A 22289-nucleotide genomic window follows, 5' to 3' on the forward strand; every position below is an offset into this window, starting at 1 on the left:
TTTAGTAGACTGACATGCTGAACAGACCTGTGAAGTTTCTCCTCGATTGGATCAAAAATGAGGGAGGAGCTACGTTTTAAAGGTTCATGCTTTAAACCGTCATAACTCTGCAACCATGTGTCGGATGACGTCGCCCTCGCTGACTTTTTTGTTCGTCATGGGCATGCGATTCTGCGTGCAAAGATTGGCCTCGATCTGTTCAGCCGTTGCAGAGAAAAAGGGGTTTTCGTGTTTTCACGAAAAACAAGATGGCGGCCGAACCACGTGACCTGCGACGTCATAATTACCATTAAAATATTCTACAGACCGAGTCCCTCCTATGGTGAAAATTTTTATCTCAATCGGCCATATTATTGCAGAGAAAATGTTTTTTAAAGGAAATTAAAACTGAAAATGGCAATCGCACTGATGTCGGATGATGTCGTGGCCTGGGAGGACAAAATGGTGTGTTTCTTCTTCTTTCAACAATAAAGACTTTAGCTTCGCGACCGTACATCCAATCATCTTGAAATTTTGTACACTTGTTCCACCTGATGAGAGCTACATTGTATTAAAAATTCAGGTCGATCCATGCAGTGGTTCAAGAGTTACAAGCTTTTTAAAATTTAACTTCCATTATTTATTGCGGCCAAACCATGTGACTTAAAAAAACGTCTCAAGTAACGATTAAACATCCCCCCATGAGGAACATTTGTGTAAAGTTTCCACTCGATACCTCCACAAATTATGGAGGTGATTCCATTTCTAGTTTGAGATTTGAAAACGTCATAACTCTGAAACCACGTGTCGGATGACGTCGTGCTCGCTGACTTTTTTTGTTTGTCATGGGTATCCGAATACGCATGCCAAGTTTGGGCTCGATCCGTTCAGCCGTTGCGGAGAAAAAGGGTTTTTTGTGTTTTTTCACGGAAAACAAGATGGCGGCCGAACCATGTGACGTATGACTTCGAAAATTTTCGCATTCTGAGTTTTTTTTAACTAAGCATCTGGGGGAAAAAAATCTCTTTTTCGGGGGAGAAAAACTGTGTTTGACGAATTCTAACCTCTTAACGTTAGCATTTTTGATATACTCAATACACATGTTTTTTGTTCCCATTGCAGAGTTCTTTAGAATGAGCCATTCCTCAAATTTTTCCATTGAGCCGTTTCGGAGATACAGAGGGGCAAAGTTGAAGTTGTTTTACAAGATGGCGCCCATACCACGTGACCTATGACGTCATCATTAGCATTAAAAAATTCTACGAGCCTAGCCGATCATTTGATGAAAATTTCCTGTCAATCCGACCAGCGGTTGCTGAGAAACTTAATTATGAAGTTTTCGGAGGTGCAAAATAGGGTGGAAGAATAATAATAAAAACTCTAGCAGTAATAATAGGTTACTCTCCATTTCATGGAGAGTAAACCTAATAAGAAAAACTCTAGCAGTAATAATAGGTTACTCTCCATTTATGGAGAGTAAACCTAATAACTAGAACTGCCACTTGAAAACTGCTGGCAGTGATGACCGGTTTACTCGCACCCACTTTTGATGCAACCCCACTGTTGATACAACCCCACTTTTGATACAACCCCACTTTCATTGGACATGCTTTGACACAACCCCCTTGGATATAACCCCGACACACACACACACACACACACACACACACACACACACACACACACACACACACACACACACACACACACACACACACACACACACACACACACACACACACACACACACACACACACACACACACACACACTCCCCCTACCCCCCACCCACACAAACACAAACACATGCACACATCCTCCCACCCCCACCCCCAACACATCCTCCCACCCCCACCCCCAACACACACACACACACACACACACACACACACACACACACACACACACACACACACACACACACACACACACACACACACACACACGCATCCCCCCACCCCTAACACACACACACACACATGCACACAGCCCCAACACACACACACAAACACATATCCCCCACCCCTAACACACACACACAAACACATGCACACATCCCCCCACCCCTCCCAACCCTAACACACATGCACACACACAAACACCCCCACACCCCTCCCCCCACACGAACACCCCTCCACACATACAGCCCTCCACACACACACATATCCACCCGCCCCCTCACACCCACACACACATACACACACACGCACGCACATCCACACACACACACACACACATCTCCCCACCCCACTCCCAACACACACACACACACACACACACACACACACACACAGACACACACACACCCTCCACACATACACACACACACATATCCATCCCCCCCTCCTCCACATGCACACCCCAACCCCTCCACACACACACACATATCCCCCCCCCCAACCCACACACACGCACATCCATACACACACACACAAACACACACACATCCCCCCCCCCCCCCACCCCATCCATTTAAAAAAATATTTTCGTTTAATTAACGATATCTGCCACCCGTGGAAGAACGTCCTGCCGTGGCATGACGTCATCCGTGGCCCGTGCCATATGTCAGCGTAGAACGAAGTATCCCGTCGATCGAACTTGGTCAAATTTTTCATGATTGTCACCAGATTTGTTGTGGTATTTTGTTAACTCATCCGAGGCAATACGACAATCGAAATCCGATTTTAAATCGGAGCCAAATTGACGCCGTAAGGTGTGCCTGCACGTGTGGATATTTTACCTGTGGAAGATTTCACTTTGGAAATGCGATCCATTTAAAATGTTAGATTTTGGATAACTTCGTCATTGTAAATCGGATTTCCACAAAATAAAGGTCACCATTGCTTGCAGATACCTCTCTTTCTCCTTAAAATTGAAGACAGGATGAACTTCAGAGCGAGAAATAAGCCGAGGCGGCGGAGAGTTTTACAATGTTATTTTCCGATGTAAATGACAATATCGTGTAGTTTTACGAAAATTCATCAGAATTTGCCCAGATTTGTTGCATTCGAATGTTAACACCCTCTAGCGACTGTCAAATCCGAAGACAATTTAATTTCGAGCTACCCTTAGCTCGTGAGGTGGTTATGTCACATGGCCTGGTCAAAAAAAAGTGTTGTGGTTCTTCTTCTTCAGGCAATAACAACTTCTAGTTTCCAGACCGTACATCCAATCATCTTGAGATTTTGCACACCTGTTACTCTTCATGACTTGTACTAGAGTATGAAGTTTCACGTTGATCAATAAAGCGATTCAAGAGATATCCATTTAAAAAAAAATATTTTCGTTTAATTAACGATATCTGCCAAACCACGTGACCTATCGCAAATTCTAAAATGACATTTTAGTAGACTGACATGCTGAACAGAGCTGTGAATTTTCTCCTCGATTGGATCAAAAATGAGGGAGGAGCTAGGTTTTAAAGGTTCATGCTTAAAAACGTCATAACTCTGAAACCATGTGTCGGATGATGTCGTGCTCGCTGACTTTTTTGTTCGTCATGAGTATGCGATGCCGCTTGCAAAGTTTGGCCTCGATCTGTTCAGCCGTTGCAGAGAAAAAGCGGTTTTCGTGTTTTCACGAAAAACAATATGGCTGCCGAACCACGTGACCTACGACGTCATATTTACCATTACAATATTCTACAGACCGAGTCCCTCCTATGGTGAAAATTTTATCTCAATCGGCCCTATTATTGCAGAAAAAATGTTTTTTAAAGGAAATTAAAACTTAAAATGGCAATAGCACTCACTGTGAGACGTGGCCTGGCAGGACAAAATGGTGTGTTTCTTCTTCTTTCAACAATAAAGACTTATAGCTTCGCGACCGTACATCCAATCATCTTGAAATTTTGCACACTTGTTACTCTTCATGACTTCTACTAGAGTATGAAGTTTCACGTCGATCAATAAAGCGATTCAAGAGATATCCATTAAAAAACAAAAAATCGTTTAATTAACGATATCTGCCAAACCACGTGACCTATCGCAAATTCTAAAATAACATTTTAGTAGACTGACATGCTGAACAGATCTGTGAATTTTCTCCTCGATTGGATCAAAAATGAGGGAGGAGCTAGGTTTTAAAGGTTCATGCTTAAAAACGTCATAACTCTGAAACCATGTGTCGGATGATGTCGTGCTCGCTGACTCTTTTGTTCGTCATGGGTATGCGATTCTGCTTGCAAAGTTTGGCCTCGATCTGTTCAGCCGTTGCAGAGAAAAAGGGATTTTCATGTTTTCACGAAAAACAAGATGGCGGCCGAACCACGTGACCTGCGACGTCATAATTACCATTAAAATATTCTACAGACCGAGTCCCTCCTATGGTGCAAATTTTATCTCAATCGGCCCTATTATTGCAGAGAAAATGTTTTTTAAAGGAAATTAAAACTGAAAATGGCAATCGCACTGATGTCGGATGATGTCGTGGCCTGGGCGGACAATATGGTGTGTTTCTTCTTCTTTCAACAATAAAGACTTTAGCTTCGCGACCGTACATCCAATCATCTTGAAATTTTGCACACTTTTTCCACCCGATGAGAGCTACATTGCATTAAAAATTCAAGTCGATCCATGCAGCGGTTCAAGAGTTACAAGCTTTTTAAAATTTAACTTCCATTATTTATTGCGGCCAAACCATGTGACTTATCAAAACGTCTCAAGTAACGATGAAACATCCCCCCATGTGGAACATTTGTGTAAAGTTTCCACTCGATATCTCCACAAATTATGGAGGTGATTCCATTTCTAGTTTGAAATTTGAAAACGCCATAACTCTGAAACCACGTGTCAGATGACGTCGTGCTTGCTGACTTTTTTATTCGACATGGGTATGCGAATACGCATGCCAAGTATGGGCCCGATCCGTTCAGCCGTTGCGGAGAAAAAGGGTTTTTTGTGTTTTTTTTACGGAAAACAAGATGGCGGCAGAACCCTGTGACGTATGACTTCGAAAATTTTCGCATTCTGAGTTTTTTTTAACTAAGCATCTGGGGAAAAAATCTCATTTTCGGTGGAGAAAAACTGTGTTTGACGAATTCTAACCTCTTAACGTTAGCATTTTTGATATACTCAATACACATGTTTTTTGTTCCCATTGCAGAGTTCTTTTAGAATGAGCCATTCCTCAAATTTTTCCATTGAGCCGTTTCGGAGATACAGAGGGGCAAAGTTGAAGGTGTTTTACAAGATGGCGCCCATACCACGTGACCTACGACGTCATCATTAGCATTAAAAAATTCTACGAGCCGAGCCGATCATTTGATGAAAATTTCCTGTCAATCCGACCAGCGGTTGCTGAGAAATTTAATTATGAAGTTTTCGGAGGTGCAAAATAGGGTGGAAGAATAATAATAAGAAAAACTCCAGCAGTAATAATAGGTTTCTCTCCATTTCATGGAGAGTAAACCTAATAATAAGAAAAACTCTAGCAGTAATAATAGGTTACTCTCCATTTATGGAGAGTAAACCTAATTAAACCCTTATACATTTCCTCAATACAAAGTCTCTTCCCTTGAAAGAAATGGTGTATTATCAGTTATCACCATAATACTTAACATTCATCTCTCTTATTAATCTTGTAAAGTAATTCATTTTTGGTTCTAATTTAAAAGAGTTATATATTTTTCTATATTTTTTATTGTCATTAATTAAAATTAAATCACAGAAAATACATTGTTTATATGAACCCTCATTATTAAGACCTATTCTATCGCAATGGTGGCAGATTTCTAATTTATCATATGGAGAGTCTGGAAATTCTAAATATCCTTCAGAATTTATCATATTTATAAAGTAAAATTATACTTAAAACAAAGTGCCTTTTTTAGAGGCTTTTTCAAAGATGAAACTGTGCTTAAAGTAAAACACAAAAGACAAATTTCAATCAATCTCTACTTCGGTGGAAGATATAGAAAAATATGTCAAAGATGTTAAATTGAACAAAGATAAATATGGAAATTTTTGGATTAAACCCATAATGGAGAATAACATGTGTCCTTTTATTAAATTTATGGGACAAGCTATGTTAATTAATAACTCTATTAAAGTAAATTTGACAAAAGTTTCTCCACTACTACTAACAATTTACTCAAAGCTTGAAAAGGTCATTGATAAAGAAGCTTTGAAAATGAATGATAAGACCATCAACGATTCTAGAGGAAACATTTGTATATTCTTTAATAGACCCAAAGATGTGGGTGAAATTAATAATATGAATATTAGTGGTGAACTATCATTCCGTACTCTGATTATTAGAAAATAACATTTAATGTAAAAAATATTGTGGTTATTAGTTCTAATGAAAGAAAATATATAGATATTGATGGAAGTTTAATGGTATGTAAATGAGTGATATTAACAGTCAATACTCTGAGAGTTATTATACTGAGAGTCTAGGATCTGAAGATAGTTATGATACTAATAGTTTGTGTTCAAATGATAGTTATGAGAGTAGCTTTATTGATGACTCAGATAGTGAAATTGAAATTGATGAACTCGAGTATCTAAACTTTCTGGCTAATACATAGACGCTTTACTTTAAGTAAAGTTATATACATAAAACGTGTTGAAAAGCTCAAAGGTGTTTTACTATAAGTAAAGTTATATACATAAAACGAGTTGAAAAGCTCAAAGGTGTTTTACTTTAAGTAAAGTTATATACATAAAACGAGTTGAAAAGCTCAAAGGTGTTTTACTTTAAGTAAAGTTATATCCATAAAACGAGTTGAAAAGCTCAAAGGTAAACGTTTTACTTTAAGCACAGTTTCATCTTTTAAAAAGCCTCTAAAAAAGGCACTTTGTTTTTCGTATAATTTTACTATTTAAATAAATATGATCAAAGCAACGTATTGCGATGTTTGTGAACAAGAATATAAACAATACAAAAGACACCTTAAAACTAACAAACACACATTTAATCTACTTCACCAACTATCTCCTATTCAGAAGGAAACAAAACACTGTTCTGCATGTAATAAAAATATCCTCAAGAAAGGCTTCGAAATACATCTTAAAACAATTCTACATTTATCAAATTTTATCACAACTAAAAACTCTGATGGCGCATTCAAAGGACATATTAAAATAAGAGTCTTTAACTTCAAACCTCCTGAACCAGAGTCTATAGTTGATGCTGTAGAAATAGTTAAACCTGCTGTTCAAACGTTGATTGAAAAAACACTAAAAGAAATGAAACCACTTAAATTTTATATGGGAGTAAAATTAGAAATGACAAAGGACGAAGGAGTTATAGATACACCATACATGAGAACTGAGCCACACTTTATATCTTCATATCAAGATTTTAAAACATCAGGAGTCTATGATGAACTTATTAAACAAGAGCAAGATGTGGATAATTCAATCGTAGGAAGTGGATTCAATTTAGGAAAAATTATTTACATAGACATTCATATTCTTAAATCAGATCCTCTAAAAGCTTCTTCCTACATTGATTTACCCAGTGTTATCAAAAATAGAAAAGCAGTTATCAATATCAAAAATAAAGACAATAAATGTTTTCTCTGGTCTATTCTAGCACACTTACATCTTACATCCTCCACATTTTCATGATGAAAGAGTATCTCATTATAAAAAATATGAGAATACATTAAATACGAAAGATCTAAAGTTTCCGATGGCTTTAAATGATATTCCTAAATTTGAAAAGATAAATAATTTATCAGTTAATGTTTATGGTCTAACAGAAACAAACAGCATTCAGGTTTTAAAGCTTTCTGACAATTGTAAACAAACTCATATTAATCTTCTATATTTTAATTCAGAGGAAAATTCACATTATACATCCATTAAAGATATTGCTAAATTAATAAAACCACAAGTATGTAAAAGAACAAATAAAATATATATTTGTTTGTGTTGTCTTAACTTCTTCCATACACAAGAAAGATTAGATAAACATTCAAATTATTGTGGTGAACATAAATCAACGGTAATCAATATGCCTAAAGAAGGCTCAAATATCACATTCAAAGATGAAAAGAAAAAGATCAAACATCCATTTGTTATATATGCTGATTTTGAAAGTATTCTAGAAAAAATAGATACTGCTTCTCCAGATCCAAAAGAATCATACACAAATAAATATCAAAAACATACTCCTTGCGGTTTTTGTTATTATATCAAATCATCCGTTGGTGATAAATATAACAAGTTAGAGGAGTATAGAGGCTCAAATACCCCAGAGGAGTTTGTGAAACGACTAGAAAAAGACTGTGTCCGATTAACCAAGATAATGAGAGAAACTAATAAACCAATGTCCTTGACGAGTGAACAGAAAAGGGAATTTAGAAAAACAATGTTTGTCATATTTGTGAGGAAAAAATTGGTGAAGGTCTAAAGGTTAGAGATCATTGTCATCTCACTGGTAAATATAAAGGTCCAGCTCATCAAAGTTGTAATATTAATTATCAACTCCCCTCTTTCATTCCTGTCTTTCTTCATAACAACTAGGGCATGCCCGTACTATATATAAGCTTGGACGTGCCCGTACGTGGGTGCCCGTTCCTTGCCAAAAAAAAAAAAAAAAAAAATTTGTGTAGGGGTGTGTGTGTGTAAACATCCTAGGGCGTGCCCGTACGTGGGTGCAAAAAAACATGCGTGCAAACAACAACAAAAAAAAAAAACTTTGAAACCACGTGGCAGTAACGACCACAGAACCCCCCCCCCCTCTATTTACATGAATGGTTTGGTCCATTCGCAACGACCACAGAACCCCCCCCTCTATTTACATGCAATGGTTTGGTCCATTCGCAACGCCAAAGCGAACGGCGAACGGCTAAATCGCCATAGCTCGGTAAGTACTTGTCCGATTAATTTCAAACCTTGAAAAGGCACATCCTCGGGTCCCCAGCAATATACCTGGCAAGTTTAAAGTATATCGGACCCGTGGTTGTCGAGAAACAGCGGTCACAGACAAACAAACGTACAAACGTACAAACAAACACACAGAGATTACTGGAATTATAGATAGATGCTCATTATGATACGCATCTATTTATTAATGAACTTTCAAAGACATCTGGACACATTTCAGCAATTCCTAACACAGATCAGAAATACATTTCATTCACAAAAACAATTCACACATCTCCTATTACTCATATCAGATTTCTTGATACATTTAAATTCATGGCAAGTCCATTGGCTAACTTGGTTCAAAATCTAAAAGAGTTTCCATGTCTTTCAGAGTATTTTTCAGATAAAGATTTTCTAACACAAAAGGGAATTTACCCCTATGACGATATGGACTCATTTGAGAGATTCAATGAAACACAACTTCCTTTAAAAGAAAATTTCGATAACAAATTAAACAACAGTCATATATCTGATAAAGATTATGTACACGCACAAAATGTTTGGGAAAAATATAACATCAAGAATCTTGGTGAGTATCACGATTTGTATCTCAAAACTGATGTGCTTTTATTGGCCGATGTATTTGAAGCCTTTAGATCTGTTTGTCGCACTGGATATGGATTGGATCCTGCTCACTACCACACAGCACCTGGATTGGCTTGGAGCGCGATGTTGAAAATGACAAAACAAGCTTTGGATTTGATAACCGATGTCGATATGCTTTTGATGATTGAAAAGGCAAAAAGAGGTGGAATTTCACAAGTATGCTCGAGCAGATATGCAAAAGCAAATAACAAATATCTTCCAAATTATGATTAAACGAAAAAGAGTTCTTACTTGATGTACTATGACGCAAACAACTTGTATGGCTGGGCAATGTCTCAAGCTCTTCCTTATGGGAAACTAAGATGGGTAAAGGAAAAAGACTACACAAAGGTTTTACAAGATGTATGTATCTCTACACAAAAAGAATTGGATGATTCAAAGGTTGGTTATTATTTTGAGGTCGATTTAAAATATCCTGAAGAACTTCATATCAAACATAAAGATCTTCCATTTGCTTGTGAGAAAGAAAGTCCAAAGAAAGAATGGTTGAGTGATTATCAACGATCGTTTGATATAGGTGAATCAACAGAAAAATTACTTACTACATTATATAACAAGAAAAATTATGTACTACACCAAAGAAATTTGCGACAATATTTATCAAAAGGTCTAAGAGTAGAGAAGATCCACAGGGTTCTAAAGTTCAATCAAAGTCATTGGTTAAAGGGGTACATTGATTTTAATACACAAAGAAGAACAGAGTCAAAAACAGATTTTGAGAAAGACTTTTATAAATTGATGAATAATGCGGTCTTTGGTAAGACCATGGAGAATGTGAGGAAAAGACAAAATATCAGACTAGCAACATCTTGGGAACAAGCATCAAAATTAATTAATAGACCGAGTTTTACTAGAGCTGAGGTCTTTACTGAGAACTTTTGTGCGATCCATTTGGTTAAAGAGAGTATTGAAATGGACAAACCTATTTACATTGGAACATCAATTCTTGACTTGTCAAAGTCATTAATGTATGATTACTTTTATATTAATCTAAAATCAAAGTATAAGGATAATGTGTCATTGTTGTATATGGATACTGATAGTTTTATTTTGAAAATTAATACTGATGATGTTTATTCAGACATGAAAAAGGACATTAATATCTATGATACAAGTAATTGCAGTCCAGAGAGTGAGTTGTTCTCTTCTAAAAATAAAAAGGTGATTGGAAAGTTCAAGGATGAATTGGGAGGAAATGTTATGAGTGAATTTGTGGGATTGAGGTCGAAGGCTTATGCTTATAAATACATTGTGAATAACGTTGAAAAGACTGATAAGAAGTTAAAAGGTGTAAAGAAAAATGTCATTAAAGAAACAATAAACTTTAAGGATTATTATAACTGTTTAACAACAAAGAAAGAAGAGTTTAGAAAGATTAATGGAATAAGAAGTTCTAAACATCAATTATATTCAGAAGAGGTGAATAAGAAAGCATTGGGGGCTTTTGATGATAAGAGGTTTATTTTAGAAAATGGAATTGATAGTCTCCCTTATGGTTATATAAGTATATAAGTGATAAGATATATAAGTGATAAGATATATAAGTGATAAGATATAAGTGATAAGATATATAAGTGATAAGATATATAAGTGATAAGATATATATAAGTGATAAGATATATATAAGTGATAAGATATATATAAGTGATAAGATATATATAAGTGATAAGTTAAAAAGGGGGGTTAGGGATTTTAACGGGCTACCACCACCTTTTTTCTATGATATAAATGATAGAACCAAGTATCAACCAGACTAAAGAGTGGAGGTGTAATCAACCTTGGTATATAAATGGAAAACATAACGAATGTGAAAAATATCAGATTCAAGAGGTTGAGAGAATCACTGGTCAGAAGGTTCTCAAGACGGATAAACGTATTCATTTGTTAAGTGGGGTAATGGAGGGCGGGAAGAAAAATATATTAGAGTGGAGTGAGAACTTTAATGGTTATCAATCGGATAATAAATATTATAATTTTAAAATGGTATGTGGGAGAGGAGGAGGTCAAACAAGAACCCTCCGTGAAACATACCACTTTATACTTTCACAACAAAAGGTTAAGGAACCTGTATACTTTATAAATATACTTGATGGGGATGAGTTCTATAGGAGAATGGAACTCTTAAAAAAGTTAGAAAGAGATAATATATTTATAGGCTCATTAGTAGAGTGGTCTAAGGAACTACATTAAGGGGGTAGTGGGGGGAATAGGGTAAAAATTACATGTAAGTGAGAAGGATCATAGGTTCATAAGGCTAGAAGGATTATAGATTCATAAAGGAAGAAAATCATAGGTTCATAAGGCTGGAAGGATTATAGGTTCAGAAGGTGAGAAGGATTATAGGTTCATAAGGCGAGAAGGATTATAGGTTCATAAGGTGAGAAGGATTATAGGTTCATAGAGGGAGAAATAGAGGTGTTTATGATTTTTGAAAAAGACAAGGGGGTAAATGACATTAGATAGGGATTTCCCATGTTAAACGGAGGTGTCCCAGAAGCAACATTTATCACCTACTTACAACAAGGTATATTAATTATTGTTGGCTAAAATATTTTATTTAATTAATGAAGGGGATAAATGATGTTTGAGAAATTGATTTACCATGTGGTTATTTCTTAAAGCAGTTAAAACATAACATCGTGTTTTTTTTTTTTTAACACCAGAGTTCATCATCAAACTGCTCAAATCAAAATGTATAGACATTCATTGACAGAAACCTTCATGGGGATGGTTCTTGAGGAAAGAAGCTTCAGCATCATTTGGTTCGGGTCGATCCAGGTGAACATCAATGTCGTGCTCAGTTTTCACTTCCGCTTTCACAAATAAATCTGGAAAAGTAACTTTTATCAAATGCAGGCAGTTTTGTGTCACATGCATAGCTGTTTTCATACTCTTAAAATAGATAAAAAATATATTGCATTAAAATCAAAAGAAATCATTTAAAAAAATTTTTACATTAAATCTTTCTTGGAGAGAAAATAAAACATTTCCCTCAAGAATGGCGTCATGTGAAAACATTATGATATCAAAGCATTATGTTCTGTATAAACTGCCTCGATGTTATGAGATGCTTCCGACCTGACCACATCTTCAGTGGAATTTCACCATCACACAACAACAACAACAACAACATGCATTTTAAGGCCATTTTCCCTGCCAGAGCAGGAGTTAGCCTTGCGGTCCCCATGACAATCTTCTCCATTTTGCCCTATTTTCTGCATCTCTCATTGACCCCTTTGGCCGCATTTATTCTTCCACCATCTTTAGCCAAGTCTTTCTCGGTCTTCCCCGTCCTCTACTTCCCTCCACATTCATTTCCATCACTCTTCTCAACCAGTCACTTTCATCCTTCCTCAACACATGACCAAACCATCTCAACATGTTCCTCTTCACAGCATCAATCACATGCTCTATTCCCATCATCTTTCGCAATTCATCATTTGTCTTCCCCTCTCTCAACGATACTCCGCACATCCACCGAACCATTCGCATTTACACCCTTTCCAGCCTTCGTTGCTGCTCTACGTTCATTACCCATGTCTCACTCCCATAAATCACAACACTTCTCACACATGCAGCACACACCTTTCCCTTCAGCTTCAACAACACTCCCCTGCTCATCAGCACGCCACTCAGTTCCTGAAACTTCTTCCATGCACATCTCACTCCAGCAACCGTTGCCGAGTCTGATCCACCTTCTCCATTCAGCATGTCTCCGAGGTAGCAAAATGTTTTCACACCTTCCAGCTTCACGACGTCTCCAAGATCCAACTCAACATTTCCTCCATCTGCAGCTCCCTCTGTGCACACCTTACATTTGAATGGAGCTGCCACACTGGTTAATGACCCTCTCAGACTACTACATTTTTGATGAACCCACTCAGCGCACATTGTGCATTGAATGGAGTTCACTCCAATACCCCTCCAGCACACAGCATGTGGCCACTTCCCAGTTCTTTCCACCTCACCACATGCTTTACCACTTGCCATTACCTTCGTCTTTCCGATATTCACCTTCAGACCTTTTGTCTCCATACATTCCTTCCACTTGTTCATCTTCTCCTTCAGTCCATCCATACTTTCTGCAATCACCACCAGATCATCTGCATACAACAACTCCCACGGTAAACCCTCCTTTACGTTCTGAGCCAGCACTTCCATCACAGCTACGAATGGTAGTGGACTTCGTACCGACCCCTGATGCACTCCCACCTTCACCTCAAACCCACCACTGTTCCCGTCCTTTGTCCTAACATTGTGTGCGCTCTTTTGTACATTGCCATCACTACTCTGATCAACCATTCCTCCACTCCTAACTTCCTCAAAGCCCATGTCAATACTTCGCGTGGAACCCTATCGAATGCTTTCTCCAGATCAACAAACCCAAGAAACAAGTTCTTCCTCTTCTCCATGTACTTCTCCTGTAACTGCCTCACAATAAAGAGCACGTCTGTCGTTCCTCTTCCTGGCATAAATCCAAACTGCATTTCGTCGATCTTCACCTTCTTCCTTATCCTCCTCTCCAACACCCTTTCCAATACCTTCATTCCATGCTCCAATAACTCTGTCGCTCGGTACGAGCCACACTCCAGAGGGTCACCTTTCCCCTTGTATCGAGGGACGAGGGTACTCCGTTCCCAATCCACTGGATTGCGACCTTCTTTCAGCACCAGATTACAGATCTCTGCCATTCTCTTCACACCCCAACTTCCTGCTGCCTTCAACATATATCCCACAACTCCCGTCGGCCCTCCCGCCTTTCTACTCTTCAATGCTTTTATCGCTTCCTCAACTTCCTTCTCAGTTATCTTCTCTGCCGGTCCTAAAACTGGGTTACTCTCTATGTTGCCATCCCATTCATTCTCTGTATTCAACAGCATTTCCATATATCTTTTCCATCTTCCTTTAATTCCATCTGGGTCCACAACGATTAGTCCCACTTCATCCTTCACGCAACTCACCCCCATCGCATCACACCTCTCTTTCGCTATCTGCTTTGCAATCCTGAATACCGCTCTCTGACTCTCTTCCGAATCCAAGCGTTCTCCGAACATTTTCCTACATGTCTCCTGCGCCTTTGCTACCTCTTTCTTTGCAGCTTTCTTGGCTGCCTTATAACTTTCATGCTCTGCTTTTTCTGCTCCCGTACCCTTCCCCTTCTGCCACTCCTTGAACTTCTTCCTCTTCTCGTCAATCCTCTTTCCAACTTCATCATCCCACCACCATGTTTCCGAGTGCCTCAGTGGTCCTTTTGTCCATCCACATACCTCACTAACGGCTCCCAACAGACTATCTTTCATTGACATCCAACCAAGTTCAAGCTCAAGCACATCATCCTCTACCCGACTCAGCCTCTCTTTTCATGCCTCCCTTACTGTCACCTCTTTCAATCTCCACACCTTCATTCTCGGTTGGTACTTCACCCGCCGAGCTCTCCTCGCACCTTTCACCCTTTTGTCGCAGACAACCAAGTGGTGCTGTGAAACAGCCTCCTCCCCCGGGATCACCTTTGTGTCCCGGAGGTGCCCCCTATCTCCCCTATGCACCATCGGGTAGTCAACAGTTGTCGTCGACCCACCTGACGTGTATGTAACAAGCTTATTTTCCCCTTTCTGGAACTGAGTATTACAAATCAACAAATCAACTCCAGCAGCAAACTCCAAAATCCTTTCACCTTCTCCATTTCTCACACCATATCCGTAACCCTCATGAACTCCCTCAAAACCGTCCATACTCCTTCCCACATGTCCATTTAGGTCTCCTCCTGCCACAACAACTTCCTCATCTTTCACGTTTTCCATCAGCTTCTCTATCGCACACCAGAACTTGTCCTTCTCTTCATCGCTCCGACCAACCTGCGGAGCATATCCCAAGATGACGTTCACCAAGAGCTTTCCAATCATCATTTTCACCATCATCAACCTATCACTCACTCTAGTCACACTCACCACACTGTCCACAAACTCCTCAGAAAACCGGACACCAACACCATTCACGCCCTCCGGGCACCCTTGCCACACAAACTTGTATTTCTGTCCCTGCCTACCCTTCACCATTCTCACACCACTTCCCTTCCATCTCGTTGGTTTTGGATGGGGGAAGATAAGAGATGGTGGTGAACAGCTGTTTTAAAGACCTGGAGGGTGGAGTGGGATTGAAGAGAGTGAGGGAGTTTGTTCCAAAGGCGGGAGTAAAGAGGAATGAAGGAGTGAAGGTGAGCAGAGAGTCTTGATTTTGGCAGTTTAACCATAAGAGGGTTGCAGGCAGATCTTGTGCAACCTGTAGGAATATTTGGGGGACAGAGCCCAGAGAGAGCTGGGGGGGCAAGGCCAGAGAGGAGTCGGTAGAAGACGGAAAGACCACCAACCTGCCTGCCGTGAGTGAGTGAAAGGCCCTTGGAGTTAGCTTCATTGCGGGAGATTCCAATGATTCTGAACGCTTTGGTTTCAACAGCGTGAAGACGAGCAAGGTGTGAGGCAGGAGCACCAGCCCAGAGCGGAGAGCAGTATTCCATTGAGCTGCGAATGAAAGCCTTGTATGTGGCGAGGAGCTCAGGTGTGCCAAGGAAGGACTTCGCACGACGCTGGATGCCCAGTCGGCGACTGGCTTTGGAGGCCAGATTTGAAATGTGGTTTTCCCAGGAAAGATCATGGAAGATAGTGAGACCCAAAAACCTGAGTGACAGAAATTCTTGGAGAGGATTTTTCAGAAAGTGGATGGGAGGGTTGTCCAGTCGGTCTTTTCGGAGAGACATCGTAAGAGTGTGAGATTTGTCAGGATTGAAAGAATTGTTCCACTTGTTTGCCCAGTCTGTGATTTTGTCCAGGTCTGCAGAGAGTGAGGAGGCTGCAGACTGCCAATCTGAGGGATGAGGAATGGAGCGACAGAGAGTAGAGTCATCAGCAAAGAGATAGAGAGGATTTTCAAGAGAGTCAGAGAGATCATTGATGAAGACCAGAAAAAGCACAGGGCCCAGAACACTGCCTCAGGGAACTCCAGCCTGAACAGGGAGAGGAGATGAGAGGAACCCATTCAGGGCCACACGTTGACTTCGTTGAACGTGGGATCGAACGTGGGAATTGACAATGGGATCGTTGAATGTTACAACAGCGTAATCTGGCGGGCAGTTTCCATGCGACTCAAGTCACGTGATCTTTCGGTCAGCCAGTGGGAAATGGTGCTGCCTGACGCGTTACATTCTATCCGGTATTTATTGTGCACGGTTACCAATGTAACCCCACATGAATGAACGTTCTCCTATCGTCGTCAGAGTTTTAGTGGACACTCGTTACCGACCTGGTTGTCAGAACCAGGACCGGTATTGCTCCGTCGATCCACACGTCAAAGCAAATATGAGCCGCTCGTGGATGAAGTGAATCCTCGCGGCGAATGAGGAGTACGCGCATGTTCGCTTAGCCGATGGTCGCGAGACCACCGTGTCAGTTCGTCATCTCGCGCCACGTGGGGAGGTCGTGGATAGAATTTGGGAACCTGAGTCGCAGGTAAAGTCAACTGAAGGGATTTCCTAGAGGAGTGCGGTAACGATCAAGGGTTTGCCAGAGATCGTATCCTTGCCGCCCACTCTGCAAAATCTCCAGACAATCGAGGAGATGCCACAAGAGGAGGTAGCGCATCCTCCACATTCTCCTGAGCCGGAGATCTACCGAACCCGAAGTGATCGGTCTTGTTGACGTCCGAATCGTTTAAATATGTGATTTGTTTAGATCGTGGTTATTCTGCTTTGTAGTCGACATCATTCTGGTGTTGTGTAGTTTGACATTTATCGAATACTAGCAGAAGTACCCGGCGTTGCCGGGCGGGGAAGGGGTGGAAGGGGAGGAAGGGGGGGGGGGAAGGGGAGGAAGGTGGGGGAAGGGGAGGAAGGGGGGGGGAAGAGGAGGAGAGGGGAGGGGAGGGGGAAGGGGATGGGAGAGGGGGGAAGGGGAAGGGAGGAGGGGAGAGTGGGGGAGAGGGGAGGAGAGGGTGAGGGAGGAGAGGGGGAGGGGGGAGGGGGAGGAGGGAAGAGGAGGAGGATGGGGGGAGGGAGGAAAGGGGAGGAGGATAGGGGGTAGGGGGGAAGGGGGAGGGAGGGGGGAAAAGGGGAGTGGTGGGGGAGGGGTTGTGGGGATAGGGGGGGTAAAGGGGGAAGGGGGGAAGGGGGGAAGGGGAGCAAAGGGGGAGAAGGGGAGGGGAGGGGGGGAGGCAGGAGAGGAAGGGGGTTCATATATATGCTGGTGGGTGAATGTGGCATTCATCACGTTTTTGAGTTACCTGCAATGCCGATCAGGATGAAGAAGAAGCCGAACTACCAACTTCGTACACTTCCGGAATTGTTTGATTTCTTTGTATTCAAATGTCTGGTGATTTTTTTTGTCTTTATTTATGCGACTGTGTACTTGTATATAACTTTCATTAATTTTAAAAGGCGAAGGCACAATTGAGCGATTTTTTTTTTTAACTCCAAAAAAAACAATCTTTTTCTTTTGTCATAGTTTTTTTTTTTTTTTTGCCGAAAACACTCCCAGGTACTCACTGATGAAGATCCGTTCAGCCATCTCTGAGAAAAATGGTGACAGACAGACACCGCTCTTATATAGTGGAGTGGACTTCGTACCGACCCCTGATGCACTCCCACCTTCACCTCAAACCCACCACTGTTCCCGTCCTTTGTCCTTACAGCTGTGCGCGCTCTTTTGTCCATTGCCATCACCACTCTGATCAACCATTCCTCCACTCCAAACTTCCTCAAAGCCCATGTCAATACTTCGCGTGGAACCCTATCGAATGCTTTCTCCAGATCAACAAACCCAAGAAACAACTTCTTCCTCTTCTCCATGTACTTCTCCTGCAACTGCCTCACAATAAAGAACGCATCTGTCGTTCCTCTTCCTGGCATAAATCCGAACTACATTTCGTCCATCTTCACCTTCTTCCTTATCCTCCTCTCCAACACCCTTTCCAATACCTTCATTCCATGCTCCAATAACTTTATCGCTTGGTACGAGCCACACTCGAGGGTCACCTTTCCCCTTGTATAGAGGGACGAGGGTACTCAGATCCCAATCCACTGGAATGCGGCCTTCTTTCACCACCAGATTACAGATCTCTGTCATTCTCTTCACACCCCAACTTCCAACTTCTTGCTGCTGCTTCCTGCCCCAACAACCCAACATCACAACCAACAAAACAGAGAAGGTAAGAAAAATGTAGATGACGGAAAATAGAGGTTTTCTCCACTAAACTGCGTTTATTCTCAAATTACAAACAATTTTGATCCAACATGTGACTGGTTGATTTCTTTTTTTTGTCTCGAAAAAGCCCTCATGGAAAACAAAATGGCAGAGTGTGGCAGGTTAACATATTGACAAATGCAGACAATGGAATGAATAGGCCAAAGCCATGACATGTGAACATATGATAAGGAGAGTGTCAATATCATAGTAAACATATGATCAGGAGAGATAAGGAGAGTGAACATATGATAAGAGAAAGGATCAAAAGAGTGAGAAAGTGGAGCAAAGCTCAGGAGTGGCTTGGAAAAATCACGTGTTGATGACGAATTGTATTGAAGGACTGGACTGGCAAGATACCTGAGAGTGATGCACACACGTCATTGAGATACCTTGTCTGAGTTCAAATCTTGACACATCTATATTATAATAGGCTACGGTGATTCTGTCTGTCTGGCTGTCTGTCCGGGGGTGTGGCTTACTCCGTTTGCAGAGTAGCTCCACCCATTCTTGGAGAGGCTTCATGTAAACAAACATCCACCATTTTATTAACTCAAATAGCTTTGAGGCCTGTTTAGTTAGGCCCGTGCTGTCTTTCTCTCTCACACAGGTTTATTTCACCTCTAATTCGATATATCATTTCATTTTTAAGAGTCGCTTACATAGTTTTAGACTCGTTTGAAAGAAAACGGGAAGAGAATCCCATGAAAGTTTCCGTTTATAGAACGAAATGAATTCTCAAAGGCCTGTAACATAAAGCCCATTCATTGAGTCACCCTCACGATTTTACTCGAATTCACCATCTGATTTAATTTTTATCGATGGTTTTGGACTCGGTGTCAGAAATAATTGAGAACATTCACGCACACATGGGAAATTACCGAGAGATATTTCTTCATTTTTTAAAACGATATATGTGCGCATACACTTTAAATAGGTTTATTTGAAATCTTTAACTTTCACAATGTAATTTTCTTGCCATTTGTCATTTGATGATGACGAGACACTTCCTCTTGAGGACAGTGACAATTTATGCGTTGCGTGGAAACTTCCATTTCCAAAATGAACGAGACGATCGATGAGGAACGCAGACTTGAACAGGATGCAGCAAGAAAACGAATGAGACGGGTGAACGAGTCCGTCGACGAACGTCAATGCAAACTTGAACATGATGGAGCAAGAAAAAGAACGAGACGGGAGAAAAACGAGAGAAACGAGACGGGAAAAAGCCGATTGGAGAGGAGAGCGAGGAGCGATTGGAGAGGCGAGCGAGGCGCGATTGGAGAGGCGAGCGAGGCGCGATTGGAGAGGAGAGCGAGGAGCGATTGAAGAGGTGAGTGAGGAGGTATTGGAGAGGAGTGTGAGGAGGTATTGGAGAGGAGTGTGAGGAGGTATTGGAGAGGAGTGTGAGGAGGTATTGGAGAGGAGTGTGACGAGGTATTGGAGAGGAGTGTGAGGAGGTATTGGAGAGTGTGAGGAGGTATTGGAGAGTGTGAGGAGGTATTGGAGAGGAGTGTGAGGAGGTATTGGAGAGGAGTGTGAGGAGGTATTGGAGAGGAGTGTGACGAGGTATTGGAGAGGGGTTGGAGAGGAGCGAGGGGTTGGAGAGTGAGGACCGATTGGAGAGGAGAGTGAGGACCGATTGGAGATGAGTGAGGGCCGATTGGAGATGAGTGAGGGCCGATTGGAGATGAGTGAGGGCCGATTGGAGATGAGTGAGGGCCGATTGGAGATGAGTGAGGACCGATTGGAGATGAGCGAGGGCCGATTGGAGATGAGCGAGGGTCGATTGGAGATGAGCGAGGGTCGATTGGAGATGAGCGAGGGCCGATTGGAGATGAGTGAGGGCCGATTGGAGATGAGTGAGGGCCGATTGGAGATGAGTGAGGGCCGATTGGAGAGGTGAGTGAGGGCGATTGGAGAGGAGAGTGAGGAGAGATTGGAGAGATTGAAGAGGCGAGTGAGGTGCGATTGGAGAGGAGAATGAGGAGCGATTGGAGAGGAGAGTGAGGAGCGATTGGAGAGGAGAGTGAGGAGCGATTGGAGAGGAGAGTGAGGCGCGATTGGAGAGGCGAGTGAGACGCGATTGGAGGGGCAAGTTAGGCGCGATTGGGGCGCGATTGGAGAGGCGAGTGAGGAGCGATTGGAGAGGAGAGTGAGGCGCGATTGAAGAGGAGAGTGAGGCGCGATTGGAAAGGCGAGTGAGGAGCGATTGGAGAGGAGAGAGGCGCGATTGGAGACGTGAGTGAGGCACGATTGGTGGGGAGTATGAGGAATTGGAGAGGAGTGTGAGGGATTGGAGAGGAGTGTGAGGGGTTGGAGAGGAGTGTGAGGGGTTGGAGAGGAGTGTGAGGGGTTGGAGAGGAGTGTGAGGGGTTGGAGAGGAGTGTGAGGGGTTGGAGAGGAGTGTGAGGGTTTGGAGAGGAGTGTGAGGGGTTGGAGAGGAGTGTGAGGGGTTGGAGAGGAGTATGAGGGGTTGGAGGAGTGTGAGGGGTTGGAGAGGAGTGTGAGGGGTTGGAGAGGAGTGTGAGGGGTTGGAGAGGAGTGTAAGGGGTTGGAGAGGTGTGTAAGGGATTGGAGAGGTGTGTGAGGGATTGGAGAGAGTGAGGAGGTATTGGAGAGGAGTGAGGAGGTATTTGAGAGGAGTGTGAGGAGGTATTGGAGAGGAGTGTGAGGAGGTATTGGAGAGGCGTGTGAGGAGGTATTGGAGAGGAGTGTGAGGAGGTATTGGAGAGGCGTGTGAGGAGGTATTGGAGAGGAGTGTGATGAGTGGGTTTGGAGAGGTGTGAGGGTGGAGAGAGGAGAGTGTCAGGTGGAGAGGAGTGAGGAGTCACATATTATGTGAAATAAATAAATTATGTTCATTACACCATTTCTGGATCTGATGAATTGCCAGTAACCATTTTGTAAAAATGAATGTGCAGCATCGAACTCAATATGTTGAAATGTCACACACGTCCATGCCCGTGGGATTTCCACGGGTGACCCCACTAGTGTATAATAAACTGCCATCCTTTATCGCGTGCATTGAATTCATCAATGTTTGCACCAACCCACCATTTTCAAGAAAGCTGTTCATCACAATCTCAGATCACTCTCCATCCACCCATGATCTTTTTAACCTCAAAGTGACCCCATTGCAAAGCATTCCCTTTTTCCAGGTCATTGTGATCTCCCCCAAACTCACCTCACCTCTTTTCACCTCACCTCTTTCACAACTTTTCTCTTCCTCTTTCACATCTTTTCTCTTCCTCTTTCACATCTTTTCTCTTCCTCTTTCACATCTTTTCTCTTCCTCTTTCACAACTTTTCTCTTCCTCTTTCACATCTTTTCTCTTCCTCTTTCACATCTTTTCTCTTCCTTTCACATCTTTTCTCTTCCTCTTTCACCTCACCTCTTTTGGTTTGTTCGTTGATTGGTTTCATCATACACACTTTCCCTTTCCTCTTCTTCCTTCAACTTCTGTGCCGCTTATTCACCCCCATGTATCCTTCTCTCCCCTCCCCTTCATCTCACGCTCACTTATACTCTGCTGTCGTTTCCTCTTTCCATTTTATTCCCTTCCATTCTGCTCTCAATCTTTCAGGAGCCTCT

General features: G+C 41.7%; 1 protein-coding gene across 1 annotated transcript in view; it reads right to left on the minus strand.

The window, feature by feature from the left end:
* Positions 1 to 22289, minus strand: part of LOC137427331 (uncharacterized) — a 131864-nt gene that overhangs the window by 84967 nt on the left and 24608 nt on the right. The window contains exon 4 of the mRNA XM_078777114.1: positions 12182 to 12292. Coding sequence (XP_078633240.1) covers positions 12182 to 12292 — 111 coding nt within the window. The remainder of the gene's footprint in view (positions 1 to 12181; positions 12293 to 22289) is intronic.

This window comes from Myxine glutinosa, chromosome 5 (genome assembly GCF_964187855.1).
Source record: "Myxine glutinosa chromosome 5, kmMyxGlut1.1, whole genome shotgun sequence".
Classification (NCBI taxonomy): Eukaryota; Metazoa; Chordata; class Myxini; order Myxiniformes; family Myxinidae; genus Myxine; species Myxine glutinosa.